General features: G+C 45.5%; 1 protein-coding gene across 1 annotated transcript; it reads left to right on the plus strand.

Annotated features, from left to right (window-relative positions):
• Positions 1 to 641: 641 nt before the first annotated feature.
• On the plus strand, positions 642 to 19,533 carry LOC125721160 (C-type lectin domain family 4 member F-like). The gene is made up of 6 exons (XM_048997189.1): positions 642 to 701; positions 1,030 to 1,131; positions 1,235 to 1,987; positions 2,323 to 2,465; positions 16,970 to 17,064; positions 17,708 to 19,533. Exons 2-6 carry the CDS (start codon positions 1,083 to 1,085, stop codon positions 17,844 to 17,846), a joined length of 1,179 nt encoding a protein of 392 aa, XP_048853146.1. The 5' UTR covers positions 642 to 701; positions 1,030 to 1,082; the 3' UTR covers positions 17,847 to 19,533.
• Positions 19,534 to 20,374: the final 841 nt, after the last annotated feature.

Genomic DNA, 20,374 nt, shown 5'->3' on the forward strand with positions numbered 1-20,374 from the left:
TTGTTCAAACAGAGTAGTCGCATGTGGCGGGTCTCCGGGGATCGTTTCGTCCTATTTCTTCTAAAAGTTTGCCGCTTACATGCTTTCTCCAACCTGGTAAATATAACTAAAGTCTTTCGTGTTGGTTAAATGTAATGAGTGATCGCTTCTTTTAAAACGACGGGCTGTATGTTTATTGGTTTGGTTATGCTGCTATCGTTTGCGCTTGTTTAAATTTGTTATTCTGCTGCTTCTTTCGGGCATGTTCTGCATGCTCTGGTTGAATATTGAATTGACAATTGCAAAATGAATTGCCATTTGAATTTTTGTGCTTATAATCTTCCATAACTAACAACACGTGGCCGGACGGACGCCCCCGCTGAACTTGTATGCGCTAGCTTGCCATCATCCTGCTCTATGTTTTATTATGCCTTAATGTGCTTTTTTAATTACGTTTTTAATAAAATACATGTAATGTATTCTTATTCTATTAAAGTTTAATCTCCCAAACCACCCTATCAGCAACACGTGGCATAAGCATGTATTGATACCATATGTGGACATAACGGCAATCTCCCAAAACCATATCGCCCCCTATCTGCAGCACGTGGCATAAGCATGTATTGATACCATATATGGGCATAAACCCTCGACCAATCAGAATAAAGGACACGCCTCTTCCTTTTATGACGTCAGGAGCGGAGAATTAAGCTCCGCCCAAGGTACCACATAACCTTTTTTCGTGTCCTTGGATATAGCCAATTCTGGCCCTATCATTCCCAATTCCCTCTTGATGGGTACTACTTATGCTGGAGCACTGTTTAGTTACCAAATGCCAGTTTGTATGTGATATTTGGTTACTGGGTATTAAAGTATGTGTGAATCCAACCAAAATGAACAAATGGCTACTGAAAAGGAAAACTGGTGAATAACGTATAGATAAAAGGACAAGAGCTTGTCATAATATATAATAACTGTTGTTTTGGAGGTTCACACATTTCCTGTATTGTGTTTATTAGTGATAGATGTTTTTTTTTTCTCCTCCCACAGTGTCTGAGTACAGAGGCAGACGATTCTACAAAGTGGCTACAGTGTGTCTAGGAATGCTGTGTTTTCTCCTGCTGATGATAATCATAACACTGTGTGTCTACTGTGAGTTTCTTAATTACATTTTAGTAAAAGCTTTTGTCAGCTGACAAGATTATAGCATGTAGTATCCTTACACTACTGTATGCTTTGGTAATCCTTTTTCCAGATAACGGAATCAATGCGGAGATAAAGAGAAATGAAAACCGATGGATGCAGGCCTTTTCTCATATTATGTCCAATTATACTGAGATAGATCAGCTAAAAATGAGATCTATAATCTGTGCAGCAGAGAAACTCCAGTTACAAACCAGTTACAATGCCTGTGTGACACAAAAAGACCAGCTGCAAACAAGTTGCAACACCTGCAATGCAAAGACAGAGCAGCTACAGGCCAACTACAGCACCTGCACTTCACAGAAAGTCCAGCTGCAAACAAGCTACAGTGCCTGCACTACACAGAAAGACCACCTGCAAACAAATTACAACACTTGCAATACACAGAAAGACCACCTGCAAACAAATTACAACACTTGCAATACAAAGAAAGACCAGCTGCAAACAAGTTACAGCACCTGCGCTGCACTAAATGACTATCTGCAATCAAGCTACAACACCTGCATTGCACAGAAAGACCAGTTCCAAACATATTCCAGCACCTGCACTGCACAGAAAGACCAGTTGCAAACAAGCTACAGCACCTGCACTGCACAGAAAGACCAGCTACAAACAGATTCAAGCACCTGCACTGTACAGAAAAACCAGCTGCAAACAAGCTACAGCACCTGCACTGCACAGAAATACCAGCTGCAAACAAGTTATAACACTTGCACTGTGCAGAAAGACCAGCTTAAAACAAATTACAGTGCCTGTATCGCAAATAATGAACTTTTAGAGAATGAGAAAAGACAACAATCTTCTGGTAAGTAAAACTTCAATATGACAATTTTCATATACAGAATAGTAAAATAAATATAACAAAGTAAAACATATATGAAAAATATAAAGAGAGAATAAGCAGATAATATAACCCCCAAAGGTTTTAGCTAATTCAATTATTAGCTTTTAAAATCATTCATTAATTAACATTCACATTAACAATATTTTTCTCTCAAGATGACACAGCTAGAGTACCCAGTATGAATCTGAGTTTCATGAATGGTTGTTTTTTTGAATACCAAAAGATCACCCACATCTGTTGTGCCATTTTCTGATTCCTGTAGTTACATAAACAAGACCTTCATTTTTTTTCTTCAGAAAAACTATGTCCTGAGGGATGGGCAAGGTTTGGGACACGGTTGTACTACTTCTCCACTGAGAAAAAGACTTGGCATGAGGGCCAGCGGGATTGTAAAAATAGAGGAGCGGATCTGATTATCATCAACAGCCAACAGGAACAGGTGAGACTTGAAAGTAGAATAATCTGTCTGCATCATGGAGGCTGTAAAAGTTCACTACTTTACTTAGCAATAAAAAAAAGAAACGACAGTCAATTACATGGAATATCTCCAAATTCACCTTCCCAAGAAATGAAATGGATTTTCCTTCTAATTTTTGAATCTTTGGTTAACATTTAAAATCTGTGATTGCGGTATTTGACTATTGAATGGTAAATGGTAAATGAACTGCAGTTATATAGCGCTTTCTATTCCTACAAGTACTTAAAGCGTTTTACATTTTTAAGCCTCACATTCACCCATTCACATACTCATTCATACACCGGTGGCGGAGGCTGCCATGCAAGGCGCCAACCTGCTCACCGGGAGCAATTTGGGGTTCAGTGTCCTGCTCAAGAACACTTTTATGGGGTCAGGAGGAACCAAGGCTCGAACCTGCAACCCTCCAATTACGATAGCACTACCTCCTGCGCCACCATCTTCCCCACGACCATCTTCCCCACATATTATAGAAATAAAGGGTGTAAAGATAGATTTGAATTTTATTACAGGGAAAATTTGACTCAAATGATTTGTATATTCACCAAAGTATATTACAGAATACCCAAATGATTAATTAATGACAAATGTAGAAATTCTGGATATGAATTAAGTCCACTGATTTGAGAATTCAAAATGCATGCATTTATGTCTAACGCTACAACTAACAGATAATCCACTTAACATAAAACATAACACAAAATAACAGAATAAAACAGAATAAAAATAAGCATGCTGGAATATGGGAAGGCAGTAATTTAATTTTATTTAAGGGAAGGGTACCCTTAAAGAAAATACTGTTCTGCACAGCAAGCCCTTGATCCTAAAAGTGCAACCCAGAATTATAAAATAGATAAACGGGACATGATAGATTAGTAAATAAATGATCTTACATGGTCTGCGAATGCAGTCTTTGGAAATTTGTATGAAGAGGGTGAGATGGTCGAGAGATGAAGTTCAGGGGGCAAGGTCTGGAGCGGCTTTTTGTAGTTGGCAGTTACTGTATCTTTCCCCTTTCACGTGGTTGATCTTCAAGCAGGTATCTTTCAGTCTTTCATTTCTGCCCGACCCCCTGAGTAATCCGAGGGGTATGCTCTTAAAGTCTAAAGTCCATGAATACCGATCATTGGGAATTTGACCCTCGGACTAATGATCAGGGATATCCAACCAGAGTTCTGGTCTAAGTTAAGTATTTAACTTTACATATTGTAACGCTGGGCAGACCAAGACATCGCAGGAGTAAAGAAAGACATGGAGACTTGCTTACCGGGGAAATCACATTCTTTATTTGCAGTCCTTAAAAGGACTACCACAGGCACCCAACGAGCACTGAACCAATCAAACACAGGAAACACGAGGTTGTCAGGTGCCGAACTGTAAGATGCTCTGTAAGATGCACTCACAGTGGGAGATTTTCGCAAGCTAAAAACACCCGGGAACCAGGTCTGGGGGTGGGACTTGATGGTGAGCACCTAGTGGCCAGGCTTGCACCCATGTGGCCCAAAGAAGACACATGGGTCCACCCTCCAATGGGCTCACCACATGTACTGTAGGTGGGGCCAAAGGGATTGGGTGTGGCCAAAGGCGGGGACCTTGGCGGTCTGATCCTCAGCAGCAGAAGCTAGCTTTAGGGACATAGAATGTCACCTCTCTGGTGGGGAATGAGCCTGAGCTGGTGCGTGAGGTTGTGAGGTTCCAACTAGATATAGTCAGACTCACCTCGACGCAAGGCTTAGGCTCTGAAACCACTCTCCTTGAATGGGGTTGGCCCCCTGGCTGGGTGCCTGTACATTCGGGTTTACTGCAGTGGACGAGAGGGTAATCTCCCTTCACCTTCGGGTGGGGGGACAGGTCCTGACTGTTGTTTGTGCTTATGTGCCAAAAGGCAGTTCAGAATACCCACCCTTTTTGGAGTCCTTGGAAGGGGTGTTGGAGAGTGCTTCTCCTGGGGACTCTCTTGTTCTGCTGGGGGACTTCAATGCTTACGTGGGCAATGATTGGGAGGAATGGCCCCCTCGATCTGAACCTGAGCGGTGTTTCGTTATTGGACTTCTGTAACTGAAGAGACTTTTTCTTTATTCTGTTTTAGTTGGTTTGCTAAAAACTTACCAGATTTATTACTATGTTCAAAATTGTCCAAGCATAATCTCTGAAAGTAAAACTGAGTTTTTTTATCTCTTAATTCTTGCAGTTCCATTTTACATTTTCTCAGCTCATAGAGAAGGTGTTTTTCTTGGGAGGCAACATGTGCTAATTCCAAAGATTTAATTTTCTGTTCTAGTTCTGTCTCGAGTGCTTTATCCTTTTTATTTTTGTGTGCTGAATATGAAATTATTCCACCTCTGTTGCAACTATATATTTAAAGTTGCTTATTTGTTTAGTTATAATATATTATTGACTGACTATAAACTGACTGTTTAACATACATAATTATTTCTTTTTATAACTAGACTGAATTGTATATTCGATGATAGATAGACCCCTCCTGGAGTCGAGACCTTATCCTTTTGGAGGGGGTTTGCGTGTTCCAATGATCCCAGGAGCTAAGTTGCCTGGGGCACCTGGTAGGGTCACCCAATGCAAACAGGTGCGGCTTAAAAGGCTTAAAAAACAAACAACAAAAACAACAAAAACATGAGCACACGTTTTCCCTCACCGGGGTCCCCTCCTGGAACCAAGCTTGGGCGTGGTGCTCGATGCCGAGATGCCGAGCGCCTGGTGGCCAGGCCTGCACCTGGGGCCTGGTCGGGCACAGCCCGAAGAAGGCACGTGGGTCCCCCCTCCAATGGGCTCACCACCTGTAGGAGGGGCCAAAGGGGTCGGGTGTAGTGCGAGTTGGGCAGTGGCCAAAGGCGGAGACCTTAGCGGTCTGATCCACGACTGCAGAAGCTAGCTCTAGGGACATGGAATGTGACCTCTCTGGTGGGGAAAGAGCCTGAGCTGCTGACTATGAGGTTCCGACTAGATGTAGTCAGGCTCACCTCGACGCACGGCTTGGGCTCTGGAACCAGTCTCCTCGAAGGGGGTTGGACCCTCTTCCACTCTGGAGTTGCTCACGGGGAGAAGCGCCAAGCAGGCGTGGGCATACTTATTGCTCCTTGGCTGGACACCTGTACATTGGAGTTTACAGCAGTGGAAGAAAGGGTAGCCTCCCTTCACCTTCGGGTGGGGGGACGGGTCCTGACTGTTGTTTGCGCTTATGCACCAAACAGCAGTTCAGAATACCCACCCTTTTTGGAGTCCTTGGAAGGGGTGTTGGAGAGTGCTCCTCCCGGGGACTCTCTTGTTATACTGGGGGACCTCAATGCTCACATGGGCAATGACAGTGAGACCTGGAGGGGCGTGATTGGGAGGAACGGCCCCCCGATCTGAACTCGAGTGGTGTATTGTTATTGGACTTCTGTGCTCGTCACACACACATTATCCATAATGAACACCATATTCAAGCATAAGGGTGTCCATATGTGCACTTGGCACCAGGACACCCTAGGCCGCAGTTCTATGATCGACTTTGTGGTCGTGTCATCGTACTTGCGGCCACATGTATTGGGCACTCAGGTGAGGAGAGGGGCAGAGCTGTCAATCAATCACCACCTGGTGGTGGGTTGGCTCTGCTGGTCGGGGAGGAAGCCGTTCAGACCTGGCAGACCAAAGCATACAGTGTGTGTCTGTTGAGAACGTCTGGCGGAATCTCCTGTCAGAAGGAGCTTGAACTCCTACGTCTGGCAGATATTCGCTCATGTCCTATGGTCATGAGCTGTGGGCAGTGACTAAATGAACAAATGGGTGAAATGAGTTTCCTACATAGGGTGGCTGGGCTCTCCCTTAGAGATAGGGTGAGGAGCTCGGTCATTCAGGAGAGACTCAGAGTAGAGCCGCTACTCCTATGCATTGAGAGGAGCCAGATGACTCGGACATCTACTTAGGATGCTTCCTGGACTATGTCTCCCAGCTGGCCTGAGAACACCTCGGGATTCCCCCATAGGAGCTGGACAAAGTGGCCGAAGAGAGGGAAGTTTGGGTTTCCCTGCTTAGACTGCTGCCCTCGCGACCCGACCCGGAAAAGCAGTAAATGATGGATGGATGGATGGATGGAATAAAAAGGGGCTATTTAAAATTGCATGTGGGGCATAGTGGAACATTTGCCCCGCCGGTGCTATACTGCCCCCTATCTCAGAGGTCAACCATCCCAGCGACCAACAACCCCAGTCTCCACCTCAGTTCTGATGTGAGTCCCAGGGTTCCGCTGGAAGCAGACAGTGCATCACATCCGATGATGGGGCAAGTCACTCCCCGAGTGCTGGTGTGGCTAGCCGCTGGCTGGCGCTGGCATATCAGATCCCTCCCGGCACTGACACTTCCTCTTTCACACCATGAGGGGACCTAATACGGCTTCCAGGGGGTCCACACCCAGGAACTCCCACAGCCAGGCTCCCTTTTCCGGGGATAGCCAGCGCAAGGGGCTGCTGGCCCCGCCTATTTTTTCTACTCCACTGCACAGCCATTCCCACCCCAAGGGCTCATGCTGCTGCTTGCCCTGCTCTGGTCAGGCCACCAGCTCGCCGCACCCCTGGGCCAGCTGGGCCTCCAGAGCACGGCACACCTCCTCCCAGCTATACAGCGCAACCTCCGCCTCTTGCAGCCCGCGGTGTTTCTCAGCCAGCTGGGCCTTCAAGCTGTGACACACCTCTTCCTGGCCAAACAGCACCATCTCATGGCCATGCAACGACACCTCTGCTGTCTCGGCCAGGCGCATCTGGTGGTCGCAGTCCTTCTCCCAGCTGGCCAACTCACCATGCAGCTGCTCCAGCTCCTACTGCTCCTGCTCCAGGGACTCCTGCAGCCGCTCGCAGCCATGATGGTCCCACTCCCGCTGCTTGTAAAGCTTATGATACTCTTTATTTAGCTGGGCCTCCCAGCTACGGCACTCCTCTTTCCACTCTAACAGAGCAGCCTCCACCTGCTGCCTCTCCTGGTCATGCTCACAGCTGGAGTTGCATCATGGCTTCTTGTCACTGACAAGTGGAGAGCTCTTCATAGCTGGTGAGTGGCTGGAGTCTGCTGTGCCAACGTCATCTCTGCCGAGATTTTGGTGAGCAGGCAGGAGTGGCTTCAGGGCACGCTGCACGGGTATAATGCATCCTGGATGGAGAGGAGGGTGCCTCTCTTTCCCCGGTATCCCCTACTTGTCTCCCGGAGGCTCTGGTGTGGGCTTCCAAGCTATGGCGAGCCTGGTGCCCTCTTCTCCCATAGCACCAGCAGACGAGCTTCCAGTGCTGTTGCTTCTCTACCACCTCGAGGTCCACCAAGTTGGAGAAAGCTTGCCGCATGATGGTCATCAGCACCCTCTCCAGCTGCGCCAATGGAATCTCTTCTGGGATCCCACTTCTGACACCAGTGTAGCGCTGGGTAGACTAAGGCACCACGGGAGCAGAGAAAGACATGGAAACTTGCTCTTTATTCACAGTTCTTGAAGGGACTATAACATGCACCCAACAAGCGCTGAACCGATCACACACAGGAAACACGAGGTTGTCAGACATCGAACCGTAAGATGCACACAAAGTGGGAGATATACACAAGACACGGGCAAACACACGCGTGACAATAAGGAAATGTAACCATTAACAACAACGAGCTATTTCCGATTGCATGCAGGGCATGCTGGGACACACACACACACACACACACCATATATATATATATACCTGGGCAGCTTGTAGGGATCGAGGTAATTTATGAAAGATATTTTTCCTTGCAGTGAGTCCTCGCTTTGTTTGTAAGTTTTTCTCAGTGTAGGCCATCTATCATCCATCCATAATCTTCCGCTGGATCCAAGGTCGAGTCATGGGGGCAGCAGTCTCAGCACAGAAACCCAGACTTCCCTCTCCCCGGCCACTTCATCCAGCTCCTCCGGGGGAATCCCGAGGTGTTCCCAGGCCAGCCGAGAGACATAGTCCCTCCAGCATGTCCTGGGTCTTCCCCGGGGCCTTCTCTCAGTGGGACATGCCCGGAACACCTCACCAAGGAGGCGTCCAGGAGGCATCCTAATCAGATGCCCATGCCACCTCATCTGGCTCCTCTCAATGCGGAGGAGTAGCGGCTCTACTCTGAATCCCTCCCGAATGACTGAGCTCCTCACCCTATCTCTAAGGGAGAGCCCAGCCACCCTGCGGAGAAAACTCATTTTGGCCGCTTGCACTCACGATCTCGTTCTTTCAGTCACTACCCATAGCTCATGGTGAGTGAGGGTAGGAACGTAGATCGACTGGTAAATCGAGAGCTTTGCTGACGCCACACCAATCCACCTGTCGATCTCCCACTCCATCTTTCCCTCACTTGTGAACAAGACCCCGAGATACTTAAACTCCTCCACTTGGGGAAGGACCCCCTCCCCAACCCAGAAAGAGCACTCCACCCTTTTCCGGCTGAAGACCATGGTCTCAGATTTGGAGGTGCTGATTTTCATTTCAGCCACTTCACACTCAGCTGCGAACTGCTCCAGTGAGAGCCGAAGGTCATAGTCAGACGAGGCTAACAGAACCACATAGTCTGCAAAAAGCAGAGACCTAATCCTGAGGTCACCAACCCGGACACCCTCAACGTCCTGGCTGCGCCTAGAAATTCTGTCCATAAAAGTTATGAACAGAATCGGTGACAAAGGGCAGCCATGACGGAGTCCGACCCTCACCGGAAACCAGCTCTGGCATCGGTCGTACAGGGACCGTACAGCCCTTATAAGGCAGCGCGTCACCCCATACTCCGGGAGCACTCCCCACAGGACTCCCTGAGGGACACGGTCAAATGCCTTCTCCAAGTCCACAAAACACATGTAGACTGGTTAAGCAAACTCCCAGCACCCTCTAGGACCCTGCCAAGAGTATAGAGCTGGTTCACTGTTCCACGGCTAGAGTTTGCTTAACCACACTGCTCCTCCTCAATCTGAAGTTCGACTATCCGACGGACCTTCCTCTCCAGCACCCCCAAATAGACCTTACCAGGGAGGCTGAGTAGTGTGATCCCCTATAGTTGGAACACACCCTCCGGTCCCCCTTCTTGAAGAGGGGGACCAACTCCCCAGTCTGCTAATCCAGAGGCACTGGCTCCGATGTCCACGCAATGCCACAGCCCCCAACATCCAGAGCCTTGAGGAACTCCGGGCAGATCTCATCCACCTCCGGGGCTCAGCCACCGAGGAGCTTTTTAACCACCTCAGCGACCTCTGCCCCAGAGATAGGTGAGTCCACCCCCAAGTCCCCAGACTCTGTTTCCTCATTGGAAGGCGTGTCTGTGGGATTGAGGAGGTCTTCGAAGTATTCCTTCCACCGACCCACAACGTCTGGAGCTGAGGTCAGCAGCGCACCATCCCCACTATAAACAGTGTTGATGCTGCACCGCTTTCCCGCCCTGAGACACCGGATGGACCAGAATCTCCTCAAAGCCGTCCGGAAGTCGTTCTCCATGGCCTCGCCAAACTCCTCCCATACCCAAGTTTTTGCTTCAGCGACTACCGAAGCCGCATTCCGCTTGGCCTGTCGGTACCTATCAGATGCCTCCGGAGTCCTACAGGCCAAAAAGGCCCGATAGGACTCCTTCTTCAGCTTGACAGCATCCCTCACCGCCGGTGTCCACCAGCGGGTTCGGGGATTGTCGCTGCGACAGGCACCGGCCACCTTACGGCCACAGCTCCGGTCAGCCACCTCAACAATGGAGGCACAGACCATGGCCCATACGGACTCAATGTCCCCCGCCTCCCCCGGGACATGGGCGAAGTTCTGCCGGAGGTTGGAGTTGAAGCTCCTCCTGACAGGGGATTCTTCCAGGCGTTCCCAACAAACCCGCACTATACGCTTGGGTCAGCCAGGTCTGATCGGCTTCCTCCGCCACCAGCGGAGCCAACCCACCACCAGATGGTGATCAGTTGACAGCTCCGCCCCTCTCCTCACCTGAGTGTCCAATACATGCAGCCGCAAGTCCGATGACACGACCACAAAGTCAATCATAGAACTGCGGCCTAGGGTGTCCTGGTGCCAAGTGCACATATGGACACCCTTATGCTTGAATATGGTGTTCATTATGGATAATGTGTGTGTGACGAGCACAGAAGTCCAATAACAATACACCACTCGAGTTCAGATCGGGGGGCCGTTCCTTCCAATCACGCCCCTCCAGGTCTCACTGTCATTGCCCATGTGAGCATTGAGGTCCCCCAGTATAACAAGAGAGTCCCCGGGAGGAGCACTCTCCAACACCCCTTCCAAGGACTCCAAAAAGGGTGGGTATTCTGAACTGCTGTTTGGTGCATAAACGCAAACAACAGTCAGGACCCGTCCCCCTACCCGAAGGCGAAGGGAGGCTACCCTTTCGTCCACTGCTGTAAACTCCAATGTACAGGTGTCCAGCCAAGGAGCAATAAGTATGCCCACGCCTGCTCGGCGCTTCTCCCCGTGAGCAACTCCAGAGTGGAAGAGGGTCCAACCCCCTTCGAGGAGACTGGTTCCAGAGCCCAAGCCGTGCGTCGAGGTGAGCCCGACTACATCTAGTCGGAACCTCATAGTCAGCAGCTCAGGCTCTTTCCCCACCAGAGAGGTCACATTCCATGTCCCTAGAGCTAGCTTCTGCAGTCGTGGATCAAACCGCTAAGGTCTCCGCCTTTGGCCACTGCCCAACTCGCACTACACCCGACCCCTTTGGCCCCTCCTACAGGTGGTGAGCCCATTGGAGGGGGGACCCACGTGCCTTCTTCGGGCTGTGCCCGACCAGGCCCCATGGGTGCAGGCCTGGCCACCAGGCGCTCGGCATCGAGCACCACGCCCAAGCTTGGTTCCAGGAGGGGACCCCGGTGAGGGAAAACGTGTGCTCATGTTTTTGTTCATGATAAGGGGTCTTTTAAGCCGCACCTGTTTGCCTTGGGTGACCCTACCAGGGGCCCCAGACAACTTAGCTCCTGGGATCATTGAAACACGCAAACCCCCTCCACCAGGATAAGGTCTCGACTCCAGGAGGGGTCCATCTATCATCGAATATACAATTCAGTCTAGTTATAAAAAGAAATAATTATGCATGTTAAACAGTCAGTTTATAGTCAGTCAATAATATATTATAACTAAACAAATAAGCAACTTTAAATATATAGTTGCAACAGAGGTGGAATAATTTCATATTCAGCACACAAAAACTAGAAAGGATAAAGCACTCGAGACAGAACTAGAACAGAAAATTAAATCTTTGGAATTAGCACATGTTGCCTCCCAAGAAAAATACCTTCTCTATGAGCTGAGAAAATGTAAAATGGAACTGCAAGAATTAAGATAAAAAAACTCTTTACCTAACGGTAAAGTCCCAGGTACAGATGGATTTCCAGCAGAATCCTACAAAACATTTTGGCCTCTGCTAGCACCAAAATTCCACAGAATGGTTATAGAAATTAAAGAAAGTCGCAGAATTCCTCCAAATATAAATTGTGCAGATATTAACCTGCTCCTCAAACCTAACAAAGACCATGGTCTCCCATCTAGCTATCCACAAATATCACTCATAACTGCAGATCTTAAAATCATCAGCAAGCACTGGCTGGTAGAACTGAAAAAGTAGCGCCTTATATAATACATCCGGATCAAACGGGTTTCATTAAAGGCAGACAGACCACTAACAACATGAGGAGACTAATTAACATAATAGACTACTGCAGTATTCAAAATAAGGAAGCCATAATCGTCTCATTGGACGCAGAAAAGGCTTTTGACAGGGTAAACTGTAAATTTCTACTGACAACCTTACTAAAATTTGGATTTATCAAGAACTTCGTAACCTGAATTAAAATTTTATACAGTTCACCTAAAGCCTGCGTAAAAATGAATGATCAAATCTCCCCAAGCTTCCTTCTCAGAAGGGGCATTAGGCAAGGTGGTCCACTTTTTCCATCGCTATTTGCTATATTTATCATTGGCAGCAGGAATTCGGGAAAATAATTATATCAAAGGTATTCAAGCAGCAAATATAACCGATAAAATTAGTCTTTAGATACCTCGGTATTAACATTTCTGCCAAGCTGTCAGATCTGACGCGATTAAATCACAATCCTCTGCTTAAAAAGATAGATGACGACCTGGCACGGTGGTGTAATCTGCCCACATCACTTTTGGGAAGAGTAGCAACAATCAAAATGATGATATTGTCAAAAATTAACTACATGTTCTCAATGGTTCCGAGTCAACCTCCACTGGCTTGGTTCAGATCACTGGACTGTTTAATTTCAAAATATCTATGGAAATCCAAACTAAGACGAATAATATTAAAAACTTTACAGAAACCCAAAAACTGTGGAGGTATGGAGCTTCCTAATATGTACAACTACTTTCTTGTCAATAGACTGATATATGTCCAGTAATGGTCCTAGCCGATGAGGCGTCCTAGGCGAGCAACAGTGACGGCACCCAACGTCCCAGGCGTAGGGAAATTGGCTGGCAAGCCAATGTCCCCTAAGAAGTTGGCGCCCTAGCTGGCCGCCTATGTCTCCTATAAGATCGACTGGCCCTGTGTTTATTTAATTAATTTAAGTATAAGAATAATTTAAACATAACTGAAATCGCAGCATTTGATTTAAATGAATAATTTAGTAATTAACATAATCATAATTAAAGGCATATGTTTGTAAGGATCTTTCTAGTATTTCTATAGCGGAACTAATTTTGCGTTTGGGTTGGGGTCTGGTCAGTTTTGTTGGTAACATTTTCGTTTTGCTCAGTTAAATGCAGCACTTGTTATGTGGCTGAGTGTGTTTTAAGAGTGTTTTAAGTTATAATGTCAATATTCATGGAGATTGGAGTTATTGTATAAACTGTAGTCTTAAGTTTTCTTTCTTTAACTCCTCTTGAATTAACACGGCCAATGAGGTACAAGATTTTATGTCCATTTTGCAAACTTCCTAATAACTTTATATATATAAATAACAACTAAAAAAACTACTGTCTAGGGTATATGTGTATCTAGCACAATCTATTACACTCTCACTCCCTACCCACAACCCAGACACTAACTTATGGAGGCAAATTTGCTTCAATACCTTTAGAATGACTCAGAACTCCAACCTGCAGCTATTACAGTACATAATTTTACAACGAACATACTACACAGGGCAAAGGATGTTCCAGATGGGTATCAGAAATACTGACATATGCGTGACTTGTAAGAAGGACGCAACAGATAATTTCCTACATGCTTTCTGGTACTGCACTCCGGTCAACGAATTCTGGCAAAGGATCTGTGAAGACTTATCGACACACTCTCGATTGTGGCTCGATAGAAGGACACCAGCAGGTTGGTCTGCAGCCTGTTCCATCTCAGGACCCTCAGGAAATGGAGGCGCTGCTGGGCTTTCTTCACCAGGGCAGTTGTGTTTGTGGTCCATGACAGGTCCTCGGACATGTAAGTCCCAAGGAACTTGAAGGAGGACACCTTCTCCATGCAGTCACCTTTTATGGAGGGGGGGGGTCAGCTTTTGCCTTACAGAACTCCATGACCACTTCCTTGGTTTTCCTAGTGTTGAGGGTTAGGTTGGTATAGTCACACCATTCTGTCAGACACTGGACCCCATCTCTATAGGCGGTGTCATCATCGTTAGTGATGAGCCCAACCAGAGTGGTGTCATCTCTGAATTTGATAATGGTGTTGCAAAAATGCGTGGAGATGCAGTCACTGGTGTAGATGGTGAACAACAGAGGGCTCAACAGGGTGGATGATCTCCGGTTACCAACCTTGACAGATTGTTGCTGGTCAGTAAGACAGTTTTTGATCCATGCACATGTAGCGGGGGCAGGGGGGGAGTCCAGGTTAACCAGCTTGGCTATAAGGATGTCCAGGATGATGGTATTAAAAGCTGAATTAAAATTGATGAAGAGCATCCTTACTGAAGTCCTAGGATTCTCTAGATGTTGCAGAGCAGAGTGGAGGGCAATGGAAATTGCATCTTCGGTGGACCTGTTTGCCTTATAGGCAAACTGATGGGGGTCAGAGCCAGGTGGGAGGCAGTCCTTTATGTGCTTTAGGACCAGCTTCTCAAAACACTTTGCAACCACAGGAGTAAGTGCAATGGGTCTGTAGTCATTTAGGCTCTGATGGTAGAGGACTTGGGAACTGGGACTATTATTGCAGATTTCAGGCAGTGAGGGACATTGGCTTGTGACAGGGATAAGTTAAAAAGTTTGGTGAACACAGGAGACAACTGGTCAGCACAAACTTTTAAGCACACTCCCTTTGATTTACTGCTCTGAACATATTGCGAACCTGATATTCTTGAAGGGTGAGTGTGTGTGGGCTGAGCTCAGAGGAGGCTATGGGCAGGGCAGTTTGCGTGAGAGGAGTGTCTACAGTTCTCTCAAAGCGAGCAAAGAAGTGGTTTAATTCCTCTGCTGATGAGATGTCCATGTTTCCCATATATGTCCCGCTGCCATTGTAATTAGTAATTTGTTTCAGACCGTCGCATACCTTTCTGGGGTTATTATCTGAGAGGTCATTTGATAGCTTATTTAAATAGGCCCGTTTTGCTTCTCTGATGCTTTTTAAGCAGTTGAGCTTGATGTTGCAACTCTGTTTACAACCATTTCCTTTAGTGAAACTTTAAGCAAATATATGTGTATATTTATTTAATTTATTTATCCATTTTTTTGTAGTTTTCATGGTGCTCATGATACGGTGGTCAGGATATTACTGAATGCTTCCTATGAAGACACAATAAAGTGTTGCACCTGTTAGAGACTCTCTTCCTTTATTATTGATGCCAAGGGATGCTACAAATAGTATGATAACTACTATATTTTTAGAGGGGGAGTGGGATCATTTTGCGGGGGGGCTGAAGCCCACCCTAAGTAGACCTATTAGTTTTCCCCTTAGAAATGAATGGGGAGTCCCCACAAAAGATATAACATTTGTATTAAGCTGACCTCATTCTCCAAAGTATAATTGAAAACAAAGCGGTGGCCATTATTAGTTATGATCACCATTAGTTAGTGTAGAGCCCTTAAAGTGTTTATATACAAGATTCAATAGTAGGACTTCATTTACCAAGATTTCTTAATTGCTACTGGTTCCTGCCAAAAGTAATGGCGCCTACTGTACAGTATACACATTCTTAGCCAATCTGGTGCTGTTTAATTGACAGACAGATATTTTAGCCAATTAGGGGTTAAGTTAGGTGGCAGGTGAGATTCGAGTCAGGAGAGGAAAAAACGGAGAGAGAGGACTGTACACAAGTGTAGCTACTGGTGGTTTGATTTATAAACTGCAACTAGTAAATGTTTGGAGATTTATTGGAACCCAACTATTAAGCTGTATTGCAGGGAAAGTTTGAACGACCAGTATTTGTTTACATTTCCTAGTTTTCCGGGTATTCAATGGGCTGCTCTTTGTTTTACCTTTTTCGCTCATGAGTTTAGTCCTGAGTTTAGTCCTACATGGATTGTTTACTGCGCGAGCCTACAGTTTATTGCTGCTGTAGCTGAGAGTTTTGGCCCGGAGCACTGCGGGTCATTAAGCTTCGGTTTGTTGGAACTTCTGCTGCGGCCTGTTTCATAACCACCATGTGTTGGGTAGCGCGAGTACTGTGTTTCTAAAGTCTTTTCGCTGGATAAAAAAATATTGGATGGACGTCAACTCCCCGAACTGAGTGATTTTTCCCTGGGTCCAAATATGGACTTTTCTAACCTCATTAAACATCTAAGTACACCAAAGTATGGGTCCCAACAATATTCAAAGCGCTTACCAATAGATCATAAATGGTAAATAGCTCATTTGGAACTTTTGTGTTGATCTTATCAATTGTGTGTTGCAGTGTTTTCTGTATATATTGTGGGTTATTGCAGCGTTGATTGAGAGACTAATAATAATCCCTTACAAGCCTGTGTGTGCATATATATGTGTGGGGGGTGTATACATCACATTTGTGGACCAAAATATCCTCAAAGTGTGGTAAAACGTGAAACTTTTAAAAATCTATGAATACAATCAAAAAAGTAAGAATGGGGTTAAGGGTGTCGTGACTGTGATTTTTTCCCGTAGAAATGAATGGAAGGTCCCCATTTAGGTACATCAACATGAGTGTGTGTGTGCGTGTGTGTGTGCATGTGACTTTTGGAATCATCAGCCCTCTTTGTTCACTCCCTTGTCCATACTAATCAAAGCTGCACTCCAGCCAAGCCCAGACCACCTGGGGGGCCCAACTTACACCAGGCTCGGATCTTTATCTTCAGCCCAGCTTGGTGGTACATCTCTCGCCTTCCAGGGGTACCTATATCTCCAACTTGGAATTTTAGTCTTCCCTTGTTATCTGGATGATCTTTGCGGTTGTGGGTGTGATCCTACATTATGTTTTCCCTCTACTGATTATTCTCTTCTTAAGAAAATATAATAATTGTAAAAATCTAAGTTAATGTTCATTAATGCTCATGTGTAAATTACTCTTTCTACTTAAGGATGTTATACTTCATATGGATGTCTGGATCGGTCTAACAGACAGTGACCATGAAGGAACCTGGAAATGGGTGGATGGGTCACCACTGACCACAAGGTAAGAGGGATTTTACTGGATCTGTTAATAAAATATTTTTTACTTAAGGTTACTTGTAGATACACATGACTGCAAATTGCAAATTAATATCTTTAAACAGAATGACATCAAGTAATACACTTCTCCTATTGATTTTAATTTCGTATTTAGTTGAATATAGCCTGGGGTGGCATGGTGGTGCAGTGGTTAGCACTGTTGCCTCACACCTCTGAGGCCCGGGTTCAAGTCTCCTCCTGGGTCACATGTGTGTGGAGTTTGCATGTTCTCCCCATGTTGTCGAGGGGTTTCCTCCGGGTACTCCGGTTTCCCCACACAGTCCAAAAACATGCTGAGGCTAATTGGAGTATCTAAAGTGCCCGTAGGTGTGCATGTGAGAGTGCATGGTGTGTGAGTGTGCCCTGCGATGGGCTGGGATAGGCTCCGGAAGCAATGGGCACGAGGCAGGGAACAACCCAGGGATAGGCTCCGGGACCCCCCGCGACCCAGTAGGATATGCAGTTTGGAAAATGGATGGATGAATATAGCCAAGTTGTTGAAGAAGCAGGAGTTGTTAAAGAAGGAATAAATCCTTAGGTAACTTATGTAAATAATGATGATTATTATTTTTTGCTATTAATAATATTTATTTTGGTTTGTTTTTCAGTTTCTGGAGGGATGGAGAACCTAATAACTCTCGTGAGGAGGACTGTGCACATAACAATGCAGGAAGAAACCCCAAAAAGAGCTGGAATGACGCAGACTGCTCTGCTGAGTCATTCTGGGTGTGTGAGAAGGAAGCTTAGTGCACAAACACACACACAGACACACACAGAGACACACACATACACACTCACAAACAGACACACACATACACACTCACAAACAGCATGTTTCTACAGTGTAAGGTAAGATGAATACCTCAGGGCACACACACCATTCACACCTACGGACAATCTGGTAACTCCAATTCACCTTAGTATGTTTTTGGACGGGGAGAACAAGCAAACTCCACGCAGACAGACCCAAGGTGAAGACTCAAGCCCTGGTCCCAGAGGTGTGAGGCAGCAGTGCTAACTACTGCACCGCCACCATCTCCATCGTCATTATTCCTTATTGTAATGTCTGTGTAATTTTTTATAAAAAAAATTTTTTGGAGCGGTTGTCACGCCCAGTTCGTCCGATCCTTGTGTGCCACGCCCCCTCATCATCCACGTGTGCTACCCCGATCATGCCCAGCTGTTTCCTGTTATTTTCGGCTTGTCTTTTGTATTTAGTCCACGTCTGAGTCCGTCTTCCTCAGACTTATTAATGTTAGTTACTCTTAGTTTGTCGCTGTCTGCCCTGTCTCTCCCGTTCCCTTATTAAACCTTCGTTTTCCCTGCCTGCCTGCCTCGTCTTTCCCCGCTTCCTGCTCGCCCGTCCAACCCCATACCTGACAGCGGTGTTTTTTTCCACCGCAGAACAAATGCTGCTGATGGAGCTGTATGAAGAATACAAAGATATAATCGCTAAGAAAGACAATACTGTGGCCATAAATACAGCCAGGGAGTTGGCTTGGCAAAGAATTGCAGACACACTAAATGCATAAGTTATGTAAATGTTACAAGTGTCTAATATAGTGGCACAGTGGTTTATGCTGCATTCATGTGTCATTCTTACTGTATATTTTTTCACGATCGGTGGGGAACAGGTAAGGCAGGGGGGCAGGAAGGACCAGGCAGGAAGGCGGAATACGGGACAAACTAGGGCTTTATTCGGGAAGGTAAGGGCAGGATGGAACACTGGCATTGACAACAACATCAATGACGGACCAGGGACACAGGCGAGACTTGGACTTAAATAGACAGGACTGATCAAAATAACTAGACACTGCTGGGTACGATCAGGGAAGCACACGTGGATAATCAGGGGGGCGTGGCACACACGAGGATCGTACGAGCTGGGTATGACATTTTTATTCTATATTATTTGATCTTTGTAAAATACTTTAAATTGCATCTGTGTGAAATGTTCTGCACAAATAACTATCTTGTCTTTCCTTTTTACTAATGAACTTTCAAAGTAGACTGACTAAACAAAATATAAAAATATCGTCCTGTTCATATTTTAACAATTTTTTTTTAATTTCAGTCATTGCATTTCATGTTTGACCTCTGTGATATGGATACACTTTTATTTTGATTATTTTATAATTAATTGGAATGCTGAGATGTGATTTTTGCAGACTTTATTATATTTATCACATGCCATGAGTAGTGAGTGCAGAATTTCGTTTGACAGAACGAAATTCGTTTGACAGAATTTCGTTTCCCACACAAATCGAACGTTCTTTGAGACAACGCTTAACTAAGCGAGACCGTTAACCTGGTCCAGAGCAGACTTGTTCACTCACCTAAGTTGCCTTGGTAGCTTAGTGTTAAGGCACAATGATGGAACGGAACTCCCACTTAAATAAGCCAGACTTGTCGAAATAAAACAGACTTAATCCTACTTCATGGAACACCCCCCTCCCCCATTCTTGTCTGTAGCTCATCTCCCTGTTGAACTCTAGGCCGTTAACAGAGGCGGGGGTGGGGGGGGGGCTCTTTGGTAAAATCTACCGTGGGGGTGCAAGGTGATTTTTCAGAGGTCCCAGAATTATTGCTACACTAACTCAACATGATAAAGATATGGCCTTGATTTGAACTCTACTAAGTTGGATTCAACTACAGCATTGTCTGTTTCCAGAACAGATATTTACTTGTTGTTTTTTCACTTTCCAAAATAGTTGCTTATTATTTAATCCATTGACTGATTCTATTGTAAAAATTAGGAAATTTTATAGAAAACATTTGAATTATATGATTTATATGAGCATTTCTGATTATACTGTGGTATATGCTTGTGTCTCCCTTTACAAGCTATAAGGAATACATACATATCATTAAAAGATGGGAATATACTGGGAAAATCCACATATGAACAGAGACTCAACAGTTTTTGAGACTTGAAAAGGAAAAATATGACTGTTTGGGTATAGCAAATATCCTGTGACTTTCTGAAAAAATGGAATGCATATATAATTGTGTTAATGTGTGCATTCATGTATTTTACACTGTAAACAACTGTGTAGTGTTTTATCCTGGGGTATTTGTTTTCATTAGCATCTACCCCGAGTGTGAGTGTCATGTAAACCATTGTCTATGCTGCTAGCTGCCTATGGCAGTGTGCTAAGAATAAGGAAGGAAATTCTCTGCTTTTATAAAAGAGCTGTCTCTTTTTATTATTAGAAAAACACGGGACAATCCAAATCCTGCTACAATATGGTTTTAAGAGTTTTGGTCATTGTGAA

This window comes from Brienomyrus brachyistius, unplaced genomic scaffold (assembly GCF_023856365.1).
Source record: "Brienomyrus brachyistius isolate T26 unplaced genomic scaffold, BBRACH_0.4 scaffold32, whole genome shotgun sequence".
In the NCBI taxonomy this organism is placed as follows: Eukaryota; Metazoa; Chordata; class Actinopteri; order Osteoglossiformes; family Mormyridae; genus Brienomyrus; species Brienomyrus brachyistius.